Here is a 20,568-nt window from a genome sequence, read left to right on the forward strand (position 1 = left end):
GTGTGGGCAAAGAGATGTTACTTCATTCTCTATTTGTTTAACGAAGCGATGGCCGACTTGGGCCACGCACAGGTCGAGCAAGACACGCGTACAACAAAGCCAAAACCCCCAAACTCCATTGATCCCATGAAAGAAATGACGTTGCAGCGGGGAAAAAATCAGAACGGCGAGGCGAAGGGGAGAGCTGCGCTCCCATCACGCCACCACAAGCACGTCTCCGTCCCCTGACGGCGGGAACCAAAGCATCGTCGCACACCCATCGCTCCCCGCTCCAGAGCAGGGCCTAGTACAACCAGACATAAAATGTTCATAACATGATTCCTAGCTCCCCGGACATCCAAAGTGGTCGTACAGGCGGCCGGGAAGGAAAAGACTGTTCTCGCGCGACCGGCCTGCGATGCGGTGCGGCGGAGTGACTGACACCACGGAACACCACGACTACCTCGACCGCCTCAGCCGGCCTTTCGCACACCATGAGGTCCTTGGAGACGCGGAAGATGACGCGATGCATGGGGTCGTGGTGTCGGGGCTGCTACCGACGCCGGGCACGGGTTCGAGGTGAGCCCTTTCGTGGGCCGCCTAAGCCTCACCGGGGCGCATTTCGCGACCAGATGCCACCGCGGTGCTGGGCCCGGACGGCTTCGACGCGGGAACGTTATTCCAGGACAGATATGTGTGGTCGCCGAGTTTCCTGACACCACGTTAGTCATAAGGATATCGTGTGAAACGAGGCTTGGTACAAACCTTGGCTTGATGAGATGAGTGACGGTGAAGACGGCTCCGAGGATGATGCACACGCCACCCACGGCAATGTACGCAATTCCAAGGAAGCTGTTGCGTCCACCCATGACGGTTCGAGTGGTGAGGAGGATGGCCTTGGTGCCCTTGTACTCGAGCATCGGGAAGTCTGCCACGTTGTCAGCAACTGCGCTCAGGTCAAGCTGGGACATGGCACTCACGATCTTCCAGAATCATCTGATACCTCCCGTCCTTCATGGCGTCGGTGTCGTTTCGCTGGTACAGCTTGCTGAACGCGGGAAGCCCGGCGGTGCGCATCCAAACCTGGAACGCCTCCCAGTCCTTCAAGTTCGGGGGCGGATGCTCCTCCGTGTAGTTGTTGGGGTAGAGCTTGGCCCAGTTTGGCGGCGGAAGGACTTCTGACGGCTTGTACTTGGTAGGGCCGTACAGGTCCCTGTCGCTGTCCCAGGCGATGCCCTTGGTGGTCATGTTGTACGGCTCGGTTTCGTTACCGGTTGCGCCGGACGGGTTCAGGAGTTCCGGGTTGCTGTAAGAGTCGTTGAACAGAGAGTTTGCGATGAGGCCGCAAGGGTAGTATGGCTTGTCGGTGCCGTTGTTCTTGTCGCCATAGAGGGGGGTGCACTTGGATCCCTTAATATCGCCGTATGACCTGAAGTCGCCCTTAAGCTGCTGCTGGTCCATCGACTCGACATATCGGCGGTGGTTTTGATAAAAGTTTGTGAGGTGGTAGTAGAAGAGCACAGGCGGACCCATGGAGTCGGGGATGGTGAAGGTCAGCCAGCAGCGGGTGGTATTGGGGGCGGACGCGCCGGTCGACAGCGTGGCATTGAAGTTTCTTTCAGCTGACCACTGGGCATCAATGGGCGTGCCCGAGTTCTTGAACGCAGAGTCGACAAACTTGCCCGGCATGGGCGCAAAAGTCGGGTGGTCCGGGGCATCGCTCGCGCATCTTGTGTATTCGAGCGACAGCTCTTGCACCTGTTATTCCGGCGACGGTTAGCAAGCGCCGACTAACCTCAACGGCCACGAGTATGACTTGCCTTTGAGCTAGCATATAACAGAAGACCTCCGATGGGCGCGAAAATGATTCCAATGGTAAAAAATAAGGGAAGGACAGTCTTTGGCGTCAAGATGGGCCTGGGACGGACGGGTCAGTTCGCGGTCGCGGGGTCATCGGATCGGGAGGTGGACACGTACTGCCATGCCTTGAGGCGCTGCTGACGAAACGCGGTATCTATATTCGAGCGCATCCGTCAGTATTCTGCGGCCAGGGGCGCGGACGTCGCGTCGCGGCATCGAAACTCACTCGCGGGACGGCGGCTTTTCTTCTTCTCCGGCTGCTTCGGACCCGAGTCGTGGGAGTCGAGCGAGTCGGTATGGTCGACTCCGCGCGGAGAGTCGGACATGACGGGCCGGTTCGACGGGACGTCGCGATTGCGCGGGTTCTCGGGGGCAGGCGGCGAGGTCTGGCGAGATGGAGTCGTGGAGGCGCGCGAGGTTGCCGGGCGGCGTGAGACGTCGATGCTTCAAGGGGCCCGTTGGCGAGTGCAAGAACACGAAGCAGCGCTGCTCCAGAGTGTGGCTGGTGCAACGGGGGGGCAGCCTGCGGAACCAAGGGAACCAAGAGAGCATTACGAATTTCGGCGGGCTGAGGCGCGTGGCTGAGCTCCACCCGAAACCCACTTGGTGACAGCCACCTCCCTGTCATCCGCTTGCCAGATTCGGCCACCTGTCAGTCAGTCAGACAAGCCAGCCTCCGTGGTGACGTTGGCCCGCGCCCCAGTCTGTGGTTGTAAAGCCTTGCCAGCTATCAAGACCAGGACAAATGGTGATGCAATTGTCTTTTTCGAGGACGAGGCTATCACGGCGTACGGTGAGGGTCTTTGTCTACAGTCCGTCGAATGCCAAGTTCAGCTCAGTACACGATTGAAATGACGTGACATTTTACCTCCGCGTGGACCATCGCGGCTCCGTTTCAAGTGCGGCCTCTGGCGACACAGAGGCCATCGTTGGCAACTCGACAAAGCAGAGCACAGCGCATGTAGATCGTTGACCGACGACCTTTCAAGTACCAAACTGCATCAGCTCTGAGCACACTACAAAGTACAAGAAAGGCAGCAAAGAAGACAGGCAGGAATGAAGCCGGTTCGCGTCGGGCTGCAGGGTAGCCAGCTTCAACGCACGTTGCGCAACGAGCTGGCCTCATTTGCAAGAGAATCGGAAGGCGAAAGGCGAGAAAGCACGGTTCGCCGAGAGCAACTGTTTCCCGCAATACGAACTAAGGCTTCTGCCGAGCACGGTACATGGAATCACGCCAGATGTGTCGGCAGATTCGGCTTGGGTGAGGTGGCCCGGGCCGCCTGGAACATGCGCCATCAGCTGCCACTGGGCACTGCGGCTACGTGTGCGACAGCAGATGCCCCCAGCAGTAGTGCTGTATAGTCGAGCATTGCAGGAAGGTGCGACTTCTAGGAGTGAGATGGTTGGCTCTTTCCCAGATACTCTCGAGGCAACAGCATGCGGTGGCAGGTGCAGCCGTCGAAATGCCGCCCCTTCCAGCTCAGTAATTCCATGAGCCTGCCGTATGACGGAGGCATCAAGTGCAACTTGTCAGCACGGGGAAACGGCCTCAACCTAGCATCTTCAACTCCGTCACGACGTCACTGCATTTACGAAGGATCATGACTCGGCAATATCGCCACTAACATGCTGCCCTTCGCAACAGACTCGCGAAGCGAAAGCGACCCTGTCCCACGGCAGCGGTCACCATCCCACCATCGACAGTCACCGCCTTTCCCCGCCCGCCACATTTCGCCAGGACTTGGCATGGGATTCGCGCAAAGGGGACGGCGCATCCGTCCCTTTGCCGCTGCGGCATGGCGATTTGGCGAATCGGGGTCCCTGAAGGAGCTCGCAGCGGCCCGCTAGCCCATGATCTGGGGCCGACGGCCGGTCTTGCCAGTGCAGCGAACGGCGGATCCGATGTCGACAAAAACCGATGCGGCCACGTTTCCCGCCCTGCAGCGAGACATTATTTCTTCTTCGGTCTGCGCGCTGCAGCCGTGGTCCCCGTTGTGGCAGGGATCGCTGCACGCAGATGCGCTGCTCTCCACGGCACGAAGACATGGCTCCACGACATTGCGGGTGCCAACGGTTGAGGCCTTGCGGGTGTCATGGGCGTCGCTGGGGATATAAACGACGCAGGCCACCTTCCTGAGAAATCCTGCTCCCTGACCTGGGAGCGACACCTGGCGCGCATAGTCCAATGGTTGCGCGAGAGTGCTGAGGCACAGCCCAATTCTCTGGGGAACCTGCGCACTGCAACCCGCCCTCAACCCGGCCCCCGATCGTCAGTTGCCGTTTGACCCGAAACACAGCAAGCAGCCGTCATTTCCGGGGGTTCTAGGCCTCGGAAGGCACAGCCGGCGGGTGTCGAGATCCGAAGCAGAGCAGAGGCGACCCAGAGCACCTGCAGTGCCGCACTTTCTACTTTGCAGGTACGTGGGCTTTCCGTTGTTTGCTTGTCGCTTTGGCGCCTCTCATCCTGCCGGACCGGCCTTGTCGTCAACGCCCGCCGCCCGCAACTCGCGACTGCCAGAATGTGCAGCCAACCGCCAGCTTGCCAGCCGAGGCGTTGATGAACGCGACGGGCTTGGCAGGTGGAGAGAATCGAAATGTTGATTCAGCGTCATCAACAATTTGCCCTCCACGGTGGTCACCTCCACTCTTGGCCGCCATCGAGCGTGGCGCAGCGCCGCCAGGACCAAGCAGTCATGCCCCATGCCCAGCTGCACGAAACAAGTCAGAACCTGCCCTACCTGCTTGGCAGGGCGGCGACGCCAAAAGGACTGGCGGCTAGGCGGCGGGCGGGCCGCCAGGTTCATGTTTCCAGTCCAGCGCCGCGTACATTCGTGCCTCGACGCACTGGGGTGAGGCTGATCCCGCCGGACGAAATCCGAACCGCCGGGGAACGCGAACGCCGGCCGGCCCTCTGGCCGTCGAGAATGAACGAGCCACCAAGCACACGCCAAGCGGCGCCTCCCAGCCGCCCTGCGACGTATGACCGTTACGAGTACAATAAGAATGAGGCTCACGCGCCTCGCCTTGTCTCGGGCGTCACCATCGTGACCTGGCCTTTTATTTTCTGGCGTCTGCACATCATCGCTTTTGCATCCTCTTCTCCTGTTGATTGACCCTGATCGCCGAGTGTTTTGCATCGTCTACACTCGACACTAGCCGCACTCATCTCATCTCGCTTCCTCCGTCACGGACGTTGCCGTCAATCTCCACGTTGTCACCTGGGCCGCCCAGTCTCGTTGACGCCGCAGGGGACAGACGTCACTCATAAAGTGCCTGCTGGGATGTCTTGATGAACGCTTTGCGCGCTTCCCTTCCTTTGTTCCCATTCTTTGTCCCCCTTTGCTTCGGCGCCGAGTAAATGAGCACCTGGTTGCTTGCTTCGCAAGCAGGCGATCTGCTTCGTTCGTTGCTGCTGTTCCTGCTGGGCCTTTTGCACCTGCCTGTTTCCTCGCTCGGACGGCGTGGCGAAGCTGGGTCGTCAGCTCCGGACCGGAAAGCGCCTCATCCACGCCCTCCCATGGCAGCCTCGACCTCGACAGACCAGGGGCCGCACAGCCGCACCCTGCCGCGACGCAACGACTCGCTCCGAAGCGTCAGTACTGACACGACGTGCGTCCCCCAGATTCAAGTCCTGCCGCCGACTCGAAAAGCCAAGCCGGCCAAGATGAGGGAACCAAGAGACACTGGGTTTCCGGAACCCTTTGACGAACGTAAGCGCGCTCTGACTTGAGGCTTCGATTGGCGCGTGACCAGACCACTTACACAGCACCGCGCCCGCAGGTCGAAACACGACGCTCCCGCACCCCGACGCCGACCTGTCTCCCGACGCGACAATCTCGCACGAAGATGTTTCCGGGGAACGGGCACTGAAGCGCCACAGACTCTCATTCTTGAACAAGCGCAAAAAGACGGTCAGCCACGGCTTCATCAACCCGCAGTCGGAGGCTCTGTACAGCGGCCTGGTCATGCCGTTGATGATGGGCATCGACTCGTCCGGCAGAGAGCCCCCGAAGCTGGTCAGCCGGTCGACATGGAGCCTGCGAGTCTCCAAGGACGGCGGCGAAAGCATCCGATCTTTGCGGAGAGACGGAGACGACGAGGAAACGCCCCCCACGTCGCCCGACGTTTCAGAGCACCGGGGGAAGAAGGGATTCTTTGGCAGACTGCGGCCGAAGAGCTAGGCGACTCTGACGACCACGACACGACTTCACGGACTATGCATTTGATTTGTTGTCTTAGCGATGGAGTTTATCCCCTTTGGGTGCGGGCGGCGACGGGCGATTGGAAAACCACGAACCGGATTTGGCTCATGTTGCGCGATGCTCACTCTCGGGTCTGGGAGACGAGGACATGGGGCATCACAGAGGCATCGGTAGACTGACTGGCTTGTGGATAGTAAGCTGCAATACATCCATTTGGCATTTGCTACGGACGACCTAGCTGCCCCGGTAGGTGGTGTAGCTGTAGGGGCTCAGCAGCAGGGGGACGTGATAGTGCTGTCCCTCGTCGACGCGGAAGATGATGGTAGCCTCGGGGAAGAAGGTCTTGCCCTCACCAAAGTAGCTCTCGGTGTCGAAGCGCAGCGCCCAGCGGGACGCGCCCTTGATGGAGGCGAGCACGCCGTCGACGGTCAGGGACGACGAGGCCGAGGCGCCCGTGGCCTGCCACCTCGTGATGCGGCCGTCGTCGTCGGTGCGGGCCTCAAAGGTGGCGGGCTGGGCCTGGCCCGCGGCGGCGGCCGAGGAGCTCGTCTGCTCGAGGATGACGCGGATCCCCTTGGCGGGGCGGCCGGCCGTCGTGTCGAGGACGTGGCAGGTGATGGAGTCTTTGCCTGCCTGGGGCGCCATGGTGACTGCGTTGAGTTTGTGTGCTTGGTTTTGCGTGCGTGCGTGCGTGTATGTGTGTGTGTGAGAGTGTCCCTGCCCTTTGGTGTTTGCACGTCCCGGGGTGATGCAAGAGCGGTACGACGTGAGCGCGCAAGTCGCGGTGGTGGTGTAGGGCGGGCGAGAGCTTGATTGACTCTTGAGGAGGAGAGCTCGTGGGCGGACGACGCCGATGATGTGGGGATGGACTGGGCCCGAGGTCGTGCTTTGCGCCGGGGGTGTCGAGAGATTGCCAGTTGCCAATGCAATGCAATTGACTCTATCGCTCGATACTCTTCTTTTGCGTGAGATGGTGAACTTTACAAGATGAAGTTGGGAAAGCAGGAGAAAGAAAGATGAAAAGCAGGTGCATTCCCACCCCGCCCTCCTTGCCCGCCGCCGCCCAGCCCAGGCACAACAGCGAGGCGCATCGCGGCGTCCCCCGCCTCCGGGCGATGTGGGTGAGAGGCATGACGCGCCGGTGGAGGGGGCCGCGGTTGGTTTCGGTGGGGAGCAGGAGCCTGAGCCTCAGAGCTCAGAACCTCCCCTTCCAAGCAGCTGCTGCTGGTTCCACAACGGGTTCCACCACGACGGCCCCGTTGTCTTGACTCTTGACGGGCACGGCATCTCACTGTCTTACAGCACGGCACGGCAGGACATGTCACGCAGGAGGGACCAGAGGAGTTTTTGCTCAGCTCGTTGTCTATTACGTCTATCGTGTAGGTGAAACAAAGGAAAGAAACCAAAAAGACAGGGAGGTAAAATGAATGAATGAATGAAAAGTACGCGATGCAAAATGCATAAACGCCCCCCGCCATGGAATGACAAGAAAAGAAACATCCTCCAAGGTTAATCAGTGGCTCCACGCACAAGTCAGGAACTCAAGGACGACAAAAACAGCGAGTGCCATCCTCTACGCGACCGACGCGCAAGAACTCACTCACTCCCCCTGCTCACGCGGTGTCAAAGCCCTCCTCCTCGGCCCTCTGCCTCTGCATCCGCTTCCACAGCCCGTTGAGGAACTCGGCGTCGACGGCCGGGCACGCCTCCACGACGCCCGGGTTCAGCGCGTCCAGCACCGCCATGGTCCTGGCGTTGTCGAGGCTGAACATGACGCTGCCCGTCGAGAGGTTCTGCTTGATGACGGCGCTGCGCACCAGCTGGCCCGCCGCGTCCTCGCCCTCGGCCGTCTCCATGCTGCCGAGCCACTCCTCCAGCGGCACCAGCCCGGCGGCCTTGCTGCTGCCCGGCTGCTGCTGCTGCGAAGAGCCGGGACGCAGGTCTGCAATGATCTGCGGCAGGTCCTCGAGCCGCAGCGGCCGCGGGTTCGTGACGTGGTAGATCTGCGGCGCCGTGTACAGCGTCGAGGCGTCGACGTGCGCCAGCGCCTCGCGCTGCGACGTGAGCGCAAAGAGGTTCGACGCCAGCCAGTCCACGGGGATCACGTCCACCGCGAAGCTGGGCTGGTCGGCCCGTCCGATCTGCGGCACCATGCCCGACTCGATCATGCTGACCACGATGCGCATCGTGAACTCGTCCCCGGCGTCCAGCACACCTGTGCCCTGTGCCGCCGCCGTGACGGCCGACGCGCGCGTGATGGTGACCGGGAAGCCGCGCTGAGCCGCCTTGACGAGAAGGTTCTCCGCTACCCACCGGGTCTTGAAGTAGCCGGACTCGTCCTCTGTCGGAGGAGTGAAGTGGGTGCTGTCCTCCTCGCCGACGACGTAGCCCTCTCGTGTGCGCTTCGACACGGACCACGTCTGGAGATGCGGGACGGACCACGTCGAAAGATAGTGTATGTCGGAGAGCTGGGAGCCGATGCTGGAAAGGCGGATGATGTCGAAAATTGGCGACACGTTATATGGCTTCAGCGCCGAGTACGTCTTGAGGAGCGACACATGGCCGCCCAGGTGGTAGATGGCCTGGACTGCCGAACCGAGTTCCCGGAACACAGACTTGGACAGGCCGAAGCCGGGCTGGTCGAGAGACCCGGGGACGCACTTGATGCGTGCACTGACGTGGTCTGCTGTCAGTATACCCTTCAGGAGGTCGTGCTTCTCGAGGAGCTTGACAAGGGCCTGCGTCTCCAGTTTCGTCGTCGAGCCGAGAGCATGAATCGTAATGTCCGCCTTGGAGCTCAACATCTCAGCCAGCAGGTGGACCCCGATAAAGGACTCAGCTCCGGTGACAAGCACGCTGTTCAGATCATCGCGGTCGATGCGGGGAGTGCCAAACCGAGGGATGTACTGGCTCGTGTTGGGCAGGTTGGTCTCGACGTTCCAGCTGATGACGTTCTCGAAGCCGCCCTTCTTGCCCGCGTCACCACCCTTGGCACGCCTCACGTAGGCGCACACTGCGGCGGCCGTGGGCTCGCGGATCAAGGCAGGTAGGGGTGGTGCAATCTTGAACTGCTTCTTGACCTTGGCCTGGAGACGGACGAGCAGGATGCTGTTTCCACCCCTCTCAAAGAATGAATCGTTGAGGTCGATTTCAGCGCCCAAGGTCGCCCGGAACAGAGCAAGAATTGACGACTCGAGATCTTCAGATGGTGCCGTGGCAGTGCCGTTAACACCTGCACCTGCGGCGGCTTTCCCGGGTTGAGTCGTGACGCTTGATGGGTGGACGAGCTCAAGCTGGCGCTCCAAGAGGTTTAGTCGATCGACCTTGCCCCCCAGCGTCGTTGGCAGCTTTTCAACGAACTGGTACCCGTTCGGAAGCATGTAGTAGTTGAGGTGAGGCTTTATCTTGCGGTGCAGATGCGAGACGACAGCAACCTTCTCCGCCGCGTCCGTGATATTGGTCTTCGGGACAAGGTAGGCGACCAGCTGCTGCTCATCGGAGTCGACAGTGCGGGCCACGACGGCAATATCGATCAGGGCGCCGGCCTTCTTGAGGTTCTGCGACTCCTTGAAGATGACCTGCTCGACCTCGCCGAGGTCGATGCGGAACCCGCGGAGCTTGATCTGCTTGTCGCCAGCGATGCGGCCGTGGAACTCAAGCTGACCGTCGGCTCGGAAGCGCCCACGGTCGCCCGTCTTGAACATGCGGTTCCAGCCTCGCTTGCGATCGTCCTCCGAGGCAAAAGGGTCCTCGACAAACGACTTGGCGTTCACCTCGGGGCGGTTGAGATACCCGGCGCCAACCTGGACACCGCCAACGACGAGCTCACCAATCTGGCCAAACGGCACTGGGTTTCCCTTGGTGTCCAGCAGATAGTGACGGCAGTTGTCCATGGGATAACCGATGGGCAGGCTGACAACGCCTTCGTCGGGCGGGCTGATCTTCGCGATGGAGGTCTGGACGACGAGCTCCGAGGGAGACCAGGTGTTGTAGAGAGTGGCGGGGGTTCCCAAGTCGTAGAAAGCCTTGGCCACTCGCACGGGGAGTCGCTCACCGGCAAAGTAAGCGACCCGATACTTGGAGCACTTCTTGAGGGCCGCTTCGTTGAACTCCATGAGGAGCGCAAACTGCGTGGGGGTAAAGTAGGTGACAGAGACACCCTCCTTCATCATGAAGTCGGCCAGAGCGGATGGATCCTTGCGCGTCTCCCACGAGGCAACGGAGACGGTTGCGCCGGCAGTGAGGCCACCAAAGATTTGGACAACAGAAAGGTCAAAGGACATTGTGGTGTGTGCAAGGAAATTGTCGGTGTGCGTGAAGCCATAGTCCTTGTTCAAGGTGCTCAGCATGGCTTGCGTGTTTGACTCCTTCAGAATGACACCCTTGGGGGTGCCAGTACTTCCCTAGTCTAGTTAGATGATTGCTGCTGCATGATCTCGAACCTCTTCCACAACCCAGCAGCAGAACTTACAGAGGTGTAGATCATATAAAACGGGTCATCTGGATGTCGAGGCCGCGGCTGCGAAACGGTCCTGCCGGCCGCCGCGGCGTCATCGATCCGGACGACCTTGGGGGCAACAACAATCTTGGACAGGAGCTCAGCAGCCAGTGCATCTTGCCCCGGCCCAACGAGGAGCAGCTTGGCTCCAGAATCGGTAAGCATAAACGAGAGACGATCGTGTGCGAAGTCGGTGTCGAGCGCCACATAGCAGGACCCGGTCATGAGGGCTCCGAGCATGCCCGTCACCGCCTCGACGCCAGGCAGGGCGAGGAGTCCGATGCGGTCTCCAGGCTTCGCGCCGGCGTCGAGGAGCTCAGAGGCCACGCTCTCGGCCCTCTCGATCAGCTGCCTGTACGATACGCTGCAGCAGTCAGAAGTTTTTATCGCCGCAGCTTGGGGGTGTTGTCTTGCCATCGAGGAGACTACATCAAGGACACTCTGCCCGTGCCACTGGTTCTCCTTAGCCTCGGTGTTCCAATAGTTATTCTTGAGGAAGTCAATCTCGAGGGGGCCGCACATGTTAATCTCGTCGATGGGCTGGCGGTGGTCCTTGATGCAGCTCGTCAAGAAGGTGTTGAAGTTGTCCAGGAAGCGCTCCATGTCCACGTCGTAGTAGAGCGCCGTCGAGTACTCAATCTTCAAGTCGAGGCTGTGCTCGGACGTCTCAATGGCCTCGAGCTGAATGTCCGCTGCCGTAGGGATATCGTCCGACTCGATATCCTCGACGGTGAAGTCGACAGTCTGATAGGTAGGGACAGGTCCGTGAATCTGGTAGTTGACGGCGATTTGTCCAACTGGCATGTGGCTGCTAGTCTTCTTGACGTTCATGATGTCCACAATGGTATCGAACGGAACACCACTGTGGGCCATGGCGTCCAGAGCACGGGTCTTGGTAACCTGGAACAGCTGGTCGAAAGGAACGTCGCAGTCATCTACAGGTGCGGTTAGAAAGAGTTGACGAAATGTCACATCCACGGGGAGCCATTTGTAGAGCTACGAAACATACCGTTGCAACGGACCGGGGCCAGGTTCACAAAGAATCCCATGAGCGGGTCAGTATCCGGATGAGGCCGGTTGCCGTCCACCATCAGGAGAACAAGGTCCTTCTCCTCGGTGTACCTGTAAAGGAACGCACGGAAGGCAGCCAGGACAAAGTGGAATGGCGTTCCGCTCGACTGAGCCGCGACGCGCTTCATGCGCCCAAACAGCTTGGCATCGAGGTTCGTCTTCACCTTCTGGCGGCGAGGGTCGCTCCTAGCAGGACGCTCTCCCTTGGCGAAAGGAAGCACCTTGCTTGACTGGGGCAGGCCCTCAAGAGTAGAGCGCCACCAGTCGAGGTCTGGCTTCATGAGGTCCGAAGCGAGACGTGCGTTGTGCCAGAGCGTGAAGTCGACATAGTTGAACTCGGGAGCGGAGACGGTGGCGAGATCCTTGCCCGTCTTGATGGCATCGTAGATGCCAACAAACTGGGACATCATCGGGAACAGACTGGCACGGTCGATGGAAATGTGGTGCGTCATGCCGACAATGGCCCATTCCTCCTCGCTGAGCTTGGCGAGCGAGTAAGTGGCCACTTCGCCCTCCTCGACGTTCATCTCAATCTTGCGGTTATACTTGACAAACTCCTGGAGCGCCTTCTCCTTGTCGGCTTCGTTGCTGATGTCCCTGTAGTCGACGCCGAGATCGAAGTCCTCCAGGGGCTCCTGAACCGCAAAGTCGTCGCCCTCGTAGTAGGCAGTACGCAGAGCGGGGTTCCGGACGGCCATCTCCTGAATGGCCTTTTGAAGAGTAGGGTAGTCAGGCTTCCCCTTGATGCGGAGCACAATGGGCAGGTTCAGGAAAGACTTGTCCTCGAGGAAGCTGTGCACGAACCAGAGACGCGATTGGAATGTTGAGAGCGGTACGACGTCGGTGTGCTGGATCTTGGTCAGCTGGCCAGTCGCCATGGCCGAAACGGCGCCCTCCTCTTCGGAGCTCTCGGCCTCCGTGGTCGCCTTCTTCTCAGTCTTGTCAGTGGCGACTTCCTTGGTGGAGGTGCTGGTAGTCACCATGCGAGCCGTCTTGGCCACCAGCGCGTTGATGGAAGCGGCGCCGAGAATGTCGAAGAGAGCAATGTCGACCTGGACCTCCTTGCGGAACCACTTGCGGAACTCGACAGCAACGATGGAGTCGAGGCCGTAAGCAGAGAGGGGGTTGCTCGGCAGAATGGACTCGCGGGGAGTGGCAAGCACGCTTGCAATCTTCTCCAAGAAGCCATCGAGCAGAATCTCAGTCTTCTTCTCGACGTCCGGCTCCTCGCTGAGGAGCGCCAAGAGGTTCTTTGAGCTTTGGCTGGTGCCCTCGGCTCCGAAATCATGGTTGGCGTACAGGTTCTTCATGATCGGCTTGGGCGCCCAGTACACATCGGGAGAGATCAGGCCAACGCCGCTGATAATCTGGTGGCCGTTGCAGCCGCGAGGAGTGATGGGGGCGACGGACTTGTCTGCCAGAACAGCCTCCTCGAGCTGGTAGAGAAGCTCCTCCTCGTTGATCATGTCCATGCCCATGCGGAGCATGACCTTTTGAAGCTCCTCATTCTCAGCCACGACACCCACGCCGGTGACGGCACCGACGTTCATGGTGGTACCGCTAAGCCCAAGCTCGCGGCGGTGACGCATGAGGGCATCAAGGTAGCAGTTGGCAGCCGAGTAGTTGGCCTGGCCCTTGGAGCCGACAACAGCAGCCACCGACGAGAAGCAGACGAAGAAGTCGAGGTCAATGCCGAGAGTCGACTCGTGCAGGTTCTTGGTGCCTTCAACCTTGGGCTGGCAGCAGCGCTGGTACTGCTCATAAGTCATGGTCTCGAGAGGCTTATCCTGGAGGACCATGGCAGCCTGGAAGACACCTCCGAGGTTGTTGCCAATCTTGTCAATGCAGCTCTGGACGTCTGCGCGCTTCGAGACATCTCCACGGTAGACGTTAACTTCGACACCGCGCTCGACCAGCCAGTCAACCGTTGCCTTGGCCTCAGTCTTGTCGGCACCGGAGCGAGACAGGAAGGCAAGCTTGGTAGCACCCTTTCGCACCATCCACTGCGAGAGAGTTCGGCCAAGACCACCGAGGCCACCGACGAGCAGGTACGTCTTGGAGGTGGTGAAGAGAGGCGTGTTACGGTAGCCGCTGCGCATGACGGGGACCATGTCCTCGGGGCTGGGCACCAGGACAATCTTGCCAGTGTGCTTGCCCATCTGGAGCAGACGGAAGCCCTTGACGACATCCGCGTAGGAGACCTCCTTGATTGTAGCAGGCGTCTTGATGTCGCCATTCGCAATCAGGTCGAAGCACTCCTTGAACAACCTCTCGCCGAGCGCCTCGTTCTTCTCAAACATGGTGACAAGATCAATGGAAGCAAACAGGACATTGCGACGGAAGGGATCCATGGCAATCTTGCTGTTCTCGTGGATATCGCGCTTGCCAATCTCAAGGAAACGACCGAAAGGCGCCAGACAAGCCCAAGAGGCGTGAAGGAGGGGACCGGCCAGGGAGTTGAGAACAATGTCAACACCGCGGCCATTGGTCGCCTCCATAACGCCCTTGGCAAAAGTGTCGTCGCGAGACGAGAACATCTGATCTTCAGTGAGGCCATAGACGTCCTTGAGCAGCTGTCGCTTGGCGGGAGAGCCGACAGTGGCAAGGACGCGGGCACCAGCTCGCTGAGCGATCTGGACAGCCATCTGACCGACACCACCGGCAGCAGCGTGGATGAGAACGGTGTCGCCCTTGGAGATCCGAGCCGTGTGATCCAGGGCAAACCACGCAGTACCCAGGATCAGGGGCATGGCGGCCGCCTCAGCAAAGGACATGTTGTCCGGCAGCTTGTAGCACCACGACGCAGGGTTGCGGACCAGGCTTCGATGCGCGCCCTGACCAGGACGAAGGGCAACGACGCGGTCACCGGGCTTGAACCCCTTGACGTTGGCGCCGACCTTGGTGCAGATACCCGCACACTCATCACCAAGCTTGAAGTCTTCAATGATACCCATACTGGCGGCGACGTCGCGGAAGTTAATGGAGGAAGCGCGCGTCTCGACCTCAACCTCGTTGTCCTTGATCTGGGTGTCCATGACCTCGGTGTCCTCACCAAAGTACAGAGTCTCAAGGAGGCCGACCTTGCCGATCCTCAGGGCCAGTGGCGTGCGAGTCTGAGGGGATCCGAATGCCTCCAGATGAGGCTCCTGGTTGGGGCCGTTCCTGAGCTTGCAGTTGCGGTCATCGTCAGCCTCAACGCGAGGGATGTACAGAGCACCCTGGCGCTCCGTCACCTCATCCTCGACGATCCTGCTGTCGAGAAGGCGGAGAATGTTGGCAGCAACGGACTGCGCAGATGACTCGAGGCCAAAGTCAAAGGTCACAGCACGGAGGGTATCGTTCTCGGACCGAGCGGCGCGGACGAGGCCGATGTACATGGCGCCCTCAGGACGGCCAGCCTCGAAAGTGGCAGCCTCAGTCGGCCAAACAACGTTCTTCTGGAGGGAGATGAGGAGGGCCTGAGCACCCTTGAACACGGTGCTGTCAGAGGCAGACTCATCCAGACCAGCCAGCACAACGACATCATCGTGGAGAACAGCGGAGCCGGCGGCAATCTCAGCAAATGTAGTGTGGTTGATCTTGCCACCGTAGGTAGACTGCAGCTCCTTAAGAATGATCGAAGTGCGGGCTGTTGGCTTCCCAGCGGGAACGACAACCGAGAGCTCGGTAGGAAGCTCAAAGGGCTCCGAGGCCTTGCGAAGAGCAGTGCAGAATGGGCTGGAGAACAGCTCCTGCAAGTCGGCTGCAACAGCACCCTTCTGGCCATCGAAGAGAATGCAGCCAGAGTCCTTCATGTAAGGAACCGCGTTGCCGCCCGACTCACTGACAATGACGAGGTCGTAAGAGTCAGCTTGGGGCTCAGCAACATTCACAAGCCCCTTGGTGGCCGTGGAGAACTCCTCAGCCGCCTCGCCAAAGTCCTTGCCCTGCAGCGACCAGACATCAAGCTGCTTGAAACGGCGGCGCTCCGTCTTTTCGGTGCCCAGGGACTTGATAACCTCCTTGGTACGCTCAAGGTCGGAGGTAACATGAAGGATCTTGGTGTCAGGGAACTGATGGGCAAAGATGTCCACAATCTCCGAGAGAGGCTTGCCCTTGACGCTGGTCATCATGTCGAAGTTTGGCTGCCAGCGCTGGCGGTAGAACAGAGTGCGCGGTCCCTGGCCCTCCGGAGCCTCGCGACCGAGGGACGTGACTTCGAGGCCAGCAATCTCCATCATGAGCTCGCCCTTCTCGTTCTGCATGATCATGTCGTTGATCGCAACACGAGGCGATGGAAGCTTGGTGAAAGAGCCGACCTGGAAGTGCTTGACGTCCATATCATTCTTCCAATCGAAGAAGCTGCCAGAGATCTTGAGAGCACGGAAGAATGACGGAACGTAAGGCTCGTCAAGGGGACGACCGAGGCGGTTCTCAACGGCATGGAAGATGACGTGGAAGAACGAGTCGAGCAGCGTAGGATGCATGACAGTCTCATCACCGGGGTCGTTGGGAAGCGCAGTCGGGTCAAAGACGAGGTCAGAGACTGCAAATCCAACGCCGCTCTCGATACTGCCCTTGAGAAGGCGGAACTTCTCGCCGTAGGCGAGGCCGAGGTCGGCCATGTTCTTGTAGAAAGTACCAGCAGGCATCGAGCGGAAGGTCTTTTGACGAAGCTCATTGAAGGATGTCCCCTCAGGATAGGCAGCCGTGTACTCAAGAGGAGCAGCATCGCCCTTCTCGACACTGATGAGGCCGTGGCAGTGGCTAGTGCAGTTCGAGTTCTCGTCATAGGAGAAGACGTTGAACTCATACCAGGTGTCGGAGTGGCTCTTGGCAGAGAGCGTCACAGGCTTAAGCTCCAAGAGCACCTCGACACCCTCATCCGTGCTGGGGATCAAGAGCGCGTTCTTGACGACAATGTCCTTCACGTGGATGTTCTTGACGCTCTCAACCTCATCCGTGCGGATGGCGGCCTCGATAGCCATGCTGATGTATCCGGCACCAGGGAAGACGACCTTGTTCTCAACGACGTGCTCATTGAGCCAAGGAAGCTCGCTCAGTCGCAAGTAGTTGCGGAAGCGGGGGTGTCTGGCAACAGATCCAGCGACGCGGTGGCCCAGCGTCGAGTGGCGGAACTGCCTCTGGCGGTGCTCCTTGATGTATCGTGTCTCGGACCAGTAGCGACGGTGCTCCCAGGTGTAAGTGGGAAGATCAACCAACTTGGTGCCAGTGGGTGTCTTGACGAGAGAGCCATCGAGACCGCGGCTAAGGTTCTGGTTGGCAGAGACCAAATCCACGGGGTATCCGAGAGAGAAGAGGGTACCAGCCATGTTCAGAAGTCCCTCAAAGTCGGGGACTCCGCGAGTGAGGGAGGCGACGTAGGGCAGGTCAAGTTTGAGGGCCTGGATAGTCTGGCGAGCAGGTCCCTTGAGTGCCGGGTGAGGGCCAATCTCGACGAGGATGTCCACGTTCTGCTCATCCTGCTCATCGAGAAGCACACCAGTCAGGGCATCAGAAAAGCGGACAGCCTGAACCATGTTCGCAGCCCAGTAAGAAGCGCCCATCTTCTCGTGATCGGCCAGACGAGACGTGACGCTGGAGAACATGCGGCACTTGGGGGCCTGAGTCTTGAAGCTCGAGTTGTTCTTCAATGCGTTTTCGTACGCCGGAGCCAAGGGGAACATGTGGTGAGAGTGGAAGGCTTGCTTGACGATGAGCTGGCGCACAAAGACCTTCTTCTCCGTCAGCCTCTCCTTGAGCTCCAGGATTGCGTCCTCGTCTCCAGATACGGTCATGGTCGAAGGGCTGTTGACGGCGGCGATCGTCAGGCGACCAGTGTAAGGTTTGAGCTCCTCGAGACACTTCTTTTCAGGCAGCCCGACAGCCATCATGCCTCCAGGAACGCCACCATCGCGGTTGGCGGACATGTAACGACCGCGGTAGTAGGCAGCAATGAGGGCACTCTCAAAGGTGAGAATACCGGCAGCATAGGCAGCACCCATCTCACCAGACGAGTGGCCAACGACGGCAGAGGGCTTGATACCCCAGCACTCAATGAGGTCAATGAGAGCCAGCTGCAGTGCCGTGCAAATGGTCTGCGAGTACAGGGTCTCACCGAGGAGTGACGTCTCCTTGGTCTTGCTCAGTTCCGCGACGATAGACCACTCGGGAGCGTCGGGAAGCTCCTTGAGAATGGCATCGCAGCGCTGGAGGCTCTGACGGAAGTGCGGGCATTCCTGGATCAGTTGACGGCCCATGGCATGCCACTGAGCACCCTGGCCGGTGAAGATGAAGCCAAGTCGAGGCGCGGCATTCTTGGCCGGGGTCCAGGGAGCGGCAGGGCGAGGGGTACCGAGCTGCTCGACCAAGCCAGCAGCGTCATTGGCGACGACAAAAGAACGCTGCTGATGCATGGTCCGGCGAGTGGACAGGCTGTATGCGAGGTCCGCCACGGTCGCGTTCTCGGAGCTCTCAACATACTTGGTGAGGGTATCCTCGGACATTTCACCTGCCTTAGGGGAGTGGGAGGTGAGAGGGACGAGGTAGGGGCGGGAGTGCACGCCGTTGGCGATGGGCTCAGGAGCCTTCTCAACGGGTGCAGCCGCATCCTTGGGATACTCCTCAAGAACGACGTGAGCGTTGGTGCCGCCATAACCGAAAGAATTAATACTCGCGCGGCGAGGAACGCCTTCTGGGACCTTCCACTCAATTGGCTGGGTAGGAACCGCGATCTTCCAGTTCTCGAAGTCGATCTTGGGGTTGGGTGTCTTGAAGTGCATGTTGGGAGGGATCGTACCGCGCTCGAGGGCCAGCGTGGACTTGATGAGGCCAGCAAGTCCCGAGGCACCTTCAAGATGCCCAATGTTTGTCTTGACAGAGCCGACGTAGAGAGGCTCCTCTCTGCCATCCGCGAACACAGCACCAATGGCTCGAGTCTCGATCGGGTCACCTGCCGCGGTACCAGTGCCGTGGGCTTCAAAGTACTGCGTGTGTGCCGGGTTGAGACCGGCCCTCTCGTAAGTCGACCGGATGAGCTGCTCCTGGGCGACAGAGTTGGGCAGAGTGATGCCGTTCTTCTTGCCATCGTGGTTGGAGCCAGTCGCGCGGACCAGGGCGCGGATGTTGTCGCCGTGAGCAATCGCGTCGGACTTTCGCTTCAGGATAGCGCAAGCGATACCCTCGCCACGAACGTAGCCGCTTCCAGATTCATCAAAAGCCGCGCAGCGGCCATTGGTCGAAAGCATGCCGAGATCAGTCATGGTAACGTATACATTGCTGTCGTAGTGCAGGGATGAGCCGACAATGATGGAGATGTCGGCTTCCTGGTTCTGCAGCGTTTGGCTACCCAGATGGAAACAGACCAGGGAAGACGAGCAGGCCGTGTCAATGGTAACGCTGGTGCCATGAAGATCGTAGAAGTACGAAATACGGTTGGAAAGAATGGCATCTCCGGTGCCCGTGACCTATGGCTTGAATTAGCAGTCTGGCGCGTTTAAGCCACGACTAAGGGTTCCTACCGTGTACTTGGGATAGTACTCAAGATCCTTGGTCAGCATGGCATTGTAGTCGTTGGTGAAACTGCCGCAGAAGACCGAGGTGAGGGAGCCCCTGATTTCCTGGAGAGTGATGCCAGCATTCTCTAGCGCCTCGTAGACGACTTCGAGCAGCAACCGCTGCTGGGGATCCATGGCCTCGGCCTCCTTTCCAGAGATGCCGAAGAATCCAGCGTCGAACTCCCCGATGTCCTGATCGAGAAAGTACCCAAACCGGGCGTTGGTCTATAAAAAGTCAGCTTCCGCATTCCCCTCTCATACAAGCCGCGGTCGTGAGCGACGTACGGTGCCCTTGTGGGTAGGCTCGGGATGGAAGAACCCATCCACGTTGAGCCTATCCTTGGGCATCTTCTGTTGAACATCGCGCTGTTCGGCGATGCTCTCCCAGAGCTTGCTGGGGGTGCTAGCCCCAGGAACTCTACACGCGAGGCCAACGATGACGCTGGGGTCCTCGGCAGGTCCGTTGACTCGAGGTGCCATCTTGATCAGATGCTGAGCTGAGCTAAGATCAAAGAATGGGAGGTTCCAATGAATGAAAGCCAAAGAACGAATCTAGTTGGACGCTTTGGGCGAGTTGAGACAGTCTCGTCGAAGATATCCCCGAGCGAGTTGTGCGTATAAGCGGAGGCAGGTGATGGCTGAAGGAAGACTTGAACTTCCTTGTGTCCTTGGGAGAACTGAAGTTAAAACTTTGCGTGGAGGTTGGAAGGTTCGAAACCTTCGATGATGTGAGCAAGCTGGAGCATGAAGATTTCGTCGTCTCTTCAAGGGTGCTGAGCAACACCACGGAGCGAAGGTCGAGTATAGGACAAGAGCTGAGCTGAGCAAGAGAAGCTTGGTGAAGAGAGCACACACACACGAGACAGGTAGATCGGATTGCCCTTTGAATCGCAAGGCGGCATCATCTATAAAGAATCTGAGGCTTCGCCTGTCAGCCGGGAGGATCGTGCCGCAAGAACCTCGGCGAGCTCGATTTGTCGTGCTTCACCAGCCATGGCGCCGCATTCACGATACCAGCTCCGGCACCCTACGGAGCACCCTCCCGTACCTGACGGCCGTCACCGTGCGGCCCCGGAATGGGATTCACCGCGATGGCCTTTCGGCGTTCTCGGGCAACGAGGCCAGGCGGCGCATCCCAGCTCTCGCGTGCTGCTATGCAGGGCCAGCACATGGCAAAAGCCCCTAGCGCCGAGCCAGAACGTGCGAGCCATTTGATTGCGGAGGTGGATGACGGCCGGCCGGACAGGCACCACCATCAAAGAGCACCTCAGGGGTCCTTGCATGCAGCCGGCGAAGTTGGCAGCGTTGGCTCGCCGTCACCCAGGGACTTTGACGGGTGTCGAGAGCTCAGGCAGGAGTACATTCCGCTACCTGGTGGCGTCCCAGGTCAGATGTACCTCGACTAGCAGGGGGCTGCTGCAGC

At 59.5% G+C, this 20,568-nt stretch overlaps 4 protein-coding genes across 4 annotated transcripts; 1 reads left to right on the forward strand and 3 right to left on the reverse strand.

Moving 5' to 3' along the window:
• Window positions 1-579: 579 nt before the first annotated feature.
• On the reverse strand, window positions 580-2,165 carry PLICBS_010390 (uncharacterized protein; the record flags this gene model as incomplete). Its single annotated transcript, XM_018326496.1, has 6 exons — window positions 580-691; window positions 745-907; window positions 960-1,737; window positions 1,875-1,896; window positions 1,957-1,993; window positions 2,066-2,165. The coding sequence occupies 6 exons, from the start codon at window positions 2,163-2,165 to the stop codon at window positions 580-582; spliced, it is 1,212 nt and encodes a 403-aa protein (XP_018174816.1).
• Window positions 2,166-5,356: 3,191 nt separating this feature from the next.
• On the forward strand, window positions 5,357-6,020 carry PLICBS_010391 (uncharacterized protein; the record flags this gene model as incomplete). The annotated part of the gene is made up of 2 exons (XM_018326495.2): window positions 5,357-5,549; window positions 5,620-6,020. The coding sequence occupies 2 exons, from the start codon at window positions 5,357-5,359 to the stop codon at window positions 6,018-6,020; spliced, it is 594 nt and encodes a 197-aa protein (XP_018174815.1).
• A 255-nt stretch (window positions 6,021-6,275) lies between these two features.
• PLICBS_010392 (uncharacterized protein) lies at window positions 6,276-6,686 on the reverse strand (the record flags this gene model as incomplete). The annotated part of the gene is made up of 1 exon (XM_018328848.2): window positions 6,276-6,686. The coding sequence occupies one exon, from the start codon at window positions 6,684-6,686 to the stop codon at window positions 6,276-6,278; it is 411 nt and encodes a 136-aa protein (XP_018174814.2).
• Window positions 6,687-7,654: 968 nt separating this feature from the next.
• PLICBS_010393 (putative Hybrid PKS-NRPS biosynthetic cluster) lies at window positions 7,655-19,625 on the reverse strand (the record flags this gene model as incomplete). The annotated part of the gene is made up of 5 exons (XM_018326494.2): window positions 7,655-10,444; window positions 10,513-11,474; window positions 11,549-19,055; window positions 19,110-19,370; window positions 19,431-19,625. The coding sequence occupies 5 exons, from the start codon at window positions 19,623-19,625 to the stop codon at window positions 7,655-7,657; spliced, it is 11,715 nt and encodes a 3,904-aa protein (XP_018174813.2).
• Window positions 19,626-20,568: the final 943 nt, after the last annotated feature.

Source organism: Purpureocillium lilacinum (assembly GCF_023168085.1).
Source record: "Purpureocillium lilacinum CBS 284.36 DNA, scaffold_8, whole genome shotgun sequence".
NCBI lineage: Eukaryota > Fungi > Ascomycota > Sordariomycetes > Hypocreales > Ophiocordycipitaceae > Purpureocillium > Purpureocillium lilacinum.